General features: G+C 43.6%; 1 protein-coding gene across 1 annotated transcript in view; it reads right to left on the reverse strand.

The window, feature by feature from the left end:
* The window catches only part of LOC142578350 (phospholipid-transporting ATPase ABCA3-like), a 107,301-nt gene that overhangs the window by 14,141 nt on the left and 87,160 nt on the right, over positions 1 to 6,000 (reverse strand). The window contains exon 21 of the mRNA XM_075687747.1: positions 1,958 to 2,214. Within this exon, the coding sequence (XP_075543862.1) occupies positions 1,958 to 2,214 (257 nt within the window). The remainder of the gene's footprint in view (positions 1 to 1,957; positions 2,215 to 6,000) is intronic.

Genomic DNA, 6,000 nt, shown 5'->3' on the forward strand with positions numbered 1-6,000 from the left:
CTTCGCAGGCTGCAAATGGTGTGCACACCCAAGAAAGTTTTTACAAATCTAAACGACATTCTATCGACTGTCTCTGAGCCTTCAAAACTGTCTCAATAAAACATTCCGAAAGACTTTCTTCTGCAATTCTGGGAATATATTAGAAAGACGTTCTATTTATGGCGTCTTTCATGATTTTAAAGAAATAAAGGAAGTTCCGAAAAAGAAAGTTCAGACATTTTATACTGACCGCCTTTGTAGAGCCTCAAAAGCAACTTAAATAATGTTTCTATAGAATTTGATATCTTAAGTTTCTATATGCGAACGCGCTGGCCTAATAGCTTTGAAAGTAACTAAATATATGGACACTGAAGGCGATAGAGTCCTATTGAAACACTTAGGAATACTCCCAAAATCATCACAATAAATTTCGTGCAAAATCAAGCGGCGGTTTCTCTAACAGAAAGGCTGATCAGAGTTCATTACTAGAAAGGGCACTTCTAAGAACAAGAAATCAAGAACTTGGAAAGAAAGTTCGAGTGTGCCCAGATGTATAAGCACTCTTTTTTTTTACATAAAATGCCAAACATTCTCAGCAGCCCTCGAACACCATAATTTCCAGCGTAGCGTTACCGTTCTAGGGATATTGTCACCATTGCCGTCTGCCGCGCGCAGCACCTGCGCCACGGGGTTGGGAGTAGCACTCAACAAAGGAATTTCTGTTGCTTCGGTGTGACAAGGCTATCGTCGAGACATTCCTTACAGTTATCGTTGTGGAATCTCCAGCCAACTCTGAGAACGCTCTAAGTATAAAACGTTTGGCCAGTCATAATGTCGGTTAGAGGGAAGGGGGGGGGCGGCGGTGGGGGGGGGGGCGTAGAACCATTTAATAAACAACATTGGGATCCAAACTTAGAAGACGACAAAGACATTTAATATGAAGCTGCCGACGATGCAACAAAACGATGTGCAGTAATATGATGAGGCAATGTTGCGGGACTTCAAGACGGCAGCATGGTTTAGAGAGCGAACGCAGGCAGACAGCGCTCTTGCCGAGATAGAAAGAAGAGAGACCATGGTGATTTACAAGAAACGCTAGAAAGAAAGTAGAAGGAAAAACCTCTGCCATAGCCCAAAGGGTAGTGTCTTGCTATTTGAGGCTCGCGCTGGTTGCCTAAGGACAAAAAGCACACGGGGCCATATATGTGCAGGAGGATGTGGCATTTGTCCGCCTGAAAAATTGGGAGACGGCTCAGCACATCCTAATGGAACACGAAGGTGTTGGCCCAGCGAAACCCATAGGTGACGTACACATTCCAGAATATGGCAAGTCAGTTCTGCGGAACACGGCAAGGTGGAGCAGACTATAATCCCTAACCTTCCATAAGTGCTGTGATTTAAAGTGAATGGAAGCATTAACTGGTCAGCGGTCGAGATAAGCAAGAGACGTTTAGAGTATGGGTGAAAAAAAGATCGGGGACGTAGATAGGATCGGATCCGTCACAGACATAGGAAATGATACAGGTTGATATTGTCACGCAGATTTATATATAGTTGTAGAGTTGCAATATGGAAGTTCCCAAGAAAACGAAAGTTGTTAAGAAAATGTAGACAAAGGGCCAGACAAAAAAGAATGTATCGCATACCTGATTAGCTTAAGCTAGCTAGGTGACTGTTTGTCACCGCCCCATTTCAAAGTGGATGAAGCAAATAAATCATCACTAACATCACCGATGAAAAAGAATGCAGGCGGTTCACTGTAATAAAACAGATTAAAAGTTTACTAATAGAGTAACAGCTTGGTGCTAAGGGAAAGGGTGGTCAAGGCGGCCGAGGATCGAGTACCATGATAAGGGGTTATGCCTCTCTCTAGATTCGGGCACGAGCGCTACGTGATGATGATTATCATGATGATGATGATTGTGGTGGTGGTGGTCGTGGTTGTACATTTTCGTTACCATTCAGCTTATGAACTTACCTTCGCCCTCTTCGGTGTGGCGATGTTCGGCAGCGTGGCCGGCTTCAACGAGAAGGGTGCCAAATTTCCAGCGTAGACCTCCGGTTCCAGCGCGCTCAACGCCTGATCTATCTTTGCTATATAGTACTCGAGCAATATCAACAGCGCCAACAGAGCGGCGCCCTCTACGGACAGGGTGACGACCTCATAGAAGGCCGAGTAAGGATCCACGTCGAATGGGTATATCACGTACTCCATCCGGTCTGGGCTGGTGGCGTCTGCAAAACCGTCATGCATTATCGTCAAAACATTTTCTGTATTTGTCACCTCTCCCCCCCCCTTCACAAAAAAAACTTTAACAATGCACTCTGCTGCACATTTCGTAAAAACAGTTACGGGCACGATGCATGTATTGCAACTAAGATTGCAGGCTGCAGCTCTCGACGTAGTGCCAGGGCCATGGGTAGTATCGAAGATACAAGTATTTTGGACATTGCTGCGGACCCGCAGTTACAATGGAGAGTAGTATGGCGGTGGGAATACGAAGATGACTATTAAAGGTTAGCGCGGGCCTTTTGACCATGTGCAGCGCATTCACTTGTAGGTAAGGTATACTTGTATACAGCTACCCGTCTGCGTCATCCCACATATAACAATATCTCACAATCTTCAGGTACTCTTGGAGTATCTTTTATCTGTATCATGATATCTACAGAACGATGTGTATCAGTACCTGTACTTCCTATACATCCTTTAAGGACAGAAAGTGTCCCACGAGACACCTTGCTATTCCGGTTAAGTTTCCCGTATTACATTTTCCCATCTTTAACAGGAATAGGTTTCGCAGCAGACATCAGGTACCTTGAATGCCCTTTACGAGCAGACACACAGTCGCGCTGAACACCCCTGCAGACGCTCCATAACGGCATTCGAAGGAGCAAAAGCACGTGCCAGACGCACGAGAAACGTGTTTTAGTATCCGCTCGCCGCAGTCGAGTGGTCCCGCCGTCTTACCACTTTCGCACAAATCCCCTGCGCATCGACGTGCTGTTTGAAGCACGTGATACCACATAAGACTTCTTGCCAAATTATTTCGCGGTAGCTGCGCCTGATTTAGACAACAGCTCGACAGCTGAAATGATCTGGATGCCACGAACCAGACGCAGATGGCTGACGCGTCCCGATCAGCCAACAACGTCAAAGGGCGCACGAGGAAATGGGGAGCCTGCTTTGGCTCCAGGGTCTGTGTATCAAGTAAGTGAACCCAGCTGGCCTCTACGATCCAGCACTGCAGGTTTCAGTGTTTCGAAGTTTATTGCTTCAGAGCGGTTACAGGTTTTCATGGATATGAAATGCTAAAGGAGAACCCATAGCCAAAGGCTGCATTGGGGCCTCCTGTTCATTCGCCTTTATTCCGCTCTCTGTAGTGCCGAAAACCTTGGACGGAGTGATTGCGTCTAAGTCTTCTTTTAGCTCTGAATGGATACTGACAAGTTGACAAAAGAGGTTCAAGAGTAAGTTGCTCCAACGTTTCCACCCGGCCACTACGGATGAAAAGTTGTCATCGGGAAATTTTCTCATATAAACTGCGTTTTCGGAATCATATTAATGAAGAGCTGGATTTGATAGCAGGGCTCAGCTCTGAGTTATCATAAAGCTTATTTTCATTTCATTCGTTACGGCTCGATTTGTTCGGCAGCTGGGATTTCTGTATTTCGTGCCCATCCATGCTGTCTCGCCGTCCGTGGATTAACATCCTTTCCGCTGCTGACACGTTTCTTGAAAGTTATCAAGGTTTTTTTCTTTCAACGATCTCTCAATGGAACGCAAGAAAGCACTACAGCACTACACTGAACGCTACTGTCAAATGCCGAGTAGTGACGAGAACGGCTTCACTGTTTGCGAGCCTATTTCTTGAAATTTCAACCTGAAAACTCAGCTTGGCTAATGATAGTCGGTGTGCCATCTTAGATGGAACATTACGTGATGTTGCACAATCTGCCGTTTCATCGGACAGCGATAAAGTGAAAGCTAAATGAGTGTTCCGAGAAGCCATCGGCCAGTGGCACACGCAACTGCACCTCAAACTTTATTCCTCACGTAAAGTTGCGAGCACATTGAATATCGGTGCAAACCTTCTCTGCAATTGTCCATTAGACCCGTTTACTGCCGCGTGAAAAGCTAATATTCTATAGTTAGACGTGTTGCTTACAAAAACTATTATGCCTATCGAACACGTGCCAATCTACTCCGTACGTATGCTGAAGCCTGATGTGGGATTACAAAACCTCATCAAGAAACACACAGGAAACAGTACACAAACCAGTGTCTCGTAGAAAAATCACTGATTACGCAGCGCGCATGCGTTCATGTGATGACAAGTCCTATTGACCCGTTAGACTGTTGAGAAGTTTTACCGCGGGAGCTCGCATCTAAATATTCCCTAAGGAACTCCGCGCCCTCTGCGCAGGCTTGATAAAGCTTGTTGCATTTAAAAGAAAACGCTAAAATGTATTGATTGTAGCGAGATACCTTTTATTTAGGCCCCACCAATCCTTTACCAAAAGTATCAAAATTCAGCAAATTAAAAAAGATGTTACCGTTATGTTTACACCTTCGTAAGGCAGCACTGAAAATATATCACATTTCTCTACACTGCACAGTTTGGAGACTTCTAAAACAAATATTGTGTTATGCTATACACCGCTTCGAATTATGCCACTAATTTAGTAAACCATTTGCACAACCCACGTAAACATTGTGAGAATTTCACGTAAACCGTAATATATATCACCTCTGTCCGCATAATGTTATCTAACAGATGCGGCTTACAAAACTGCGGTATAATTTTTTGTAAGTATTGTTTCAAGTTTAAACTCAATCTTTGACCATTCAAAAATTACTAGGCCCTGAATCAAAATTCTGCTTCCAACAGTTGACGCAGACCTTAGTTTTCCCTCTGAAATGCTGTATAATGTAGAAATAATGTTACCTGGTAATAGAGGAAATTCGAAAGAAACGCGATCTCTTGGGACGAGTTACGAAATTTGCAAGCCAAATGATGAGAGACGGCGGCCCCTATACCGTAGAGCTATTATGATAAATTTACTGACATATCAATGTGTCTTAAGATAGAAATTACAAGTATCGTATCGGAAACAATTATTGCTCCAGTATGTTGTTCCTGCATCTCAAATACGTATCGCCTCAGTATCTCGCATCTGTATCGTGACACAAATACCAAGCATATTTTTCCAGCCCTGCTAAGTGCTATGAGAACAATGCAGCGTTAGGTCGCAGCTTTCTTTGCGAACGCTCCAGGACTTTTGCGACTGTGGCTGCGTGGACTATTTATTCGACTGCGGTTGCACGAGGGCGAAGGTGAGTTACAGCAGCAGCGCCCAGCAGCCATGGTCAGCAAAGTCTGGAAGGATTCGTCAAAAGAAGCTTGGCTTAAAAAAGCTGCTGAAGAACTTGTGTGTCGTGCACATATGTAACAAGAAAAAGGACCCGTTGCAAGGAAGACATCACTGGTTTTGGCGCAAAAGATCAAAAGTGCTAGTGACGAAATTTCAAGAAAAAAAAAACACCGTATGTGAGACTACGAGCTAAAATCACAGGCTGTCATGTAGATTACCGCCGCAAAACGGGAAAGAAAGCTTCCATTACCAAATTTTTTTTTGCATTGTTTCGACAGCCTTTTTCGTTATTTCATGTTTGACAATTTGCGATACTTTGTTTTCCGCAGACGGAAGACGGTAACCAGATTTTGAGTCGGTTGTTGCGAAATGTTGGTTAGTTTCGAAGTTTTGAAAAGAACCCATAGATTTTCTTCTTCAATTTATGGTTATTTTCAACCTCCTATGCTCATACTTGAAAAATCATAATAAAGCGACCATATAGGAAAAACCACAACCACTATTTAATGAATAACAAAAACGGCATCAAAAACTTTAGTGCTTGACTTGAAAATAATGATGCAGTACAGACAGTTAACAAATTTAACGAACACAACAGTTCAACATAAAATGGGAAAATTTTTAGCTTTTGCTTATGCACATGCA

The sequence above is a fragment of the Dermacentor variabilis genome, chromosome 4 (assembly GCF_050947875.1).
Source record: "Dermacentor variabilis isolate Ectoservices chromosome 4, ASM5094787v1, whole genome shotgun sequence".
Taxonomy (NCBI): Eukaryota; Metazoa; Arthropoda; class Arachnida; order Ixodida; family Ixodidae; genus Dermacentor; species Dermacentor variabilis.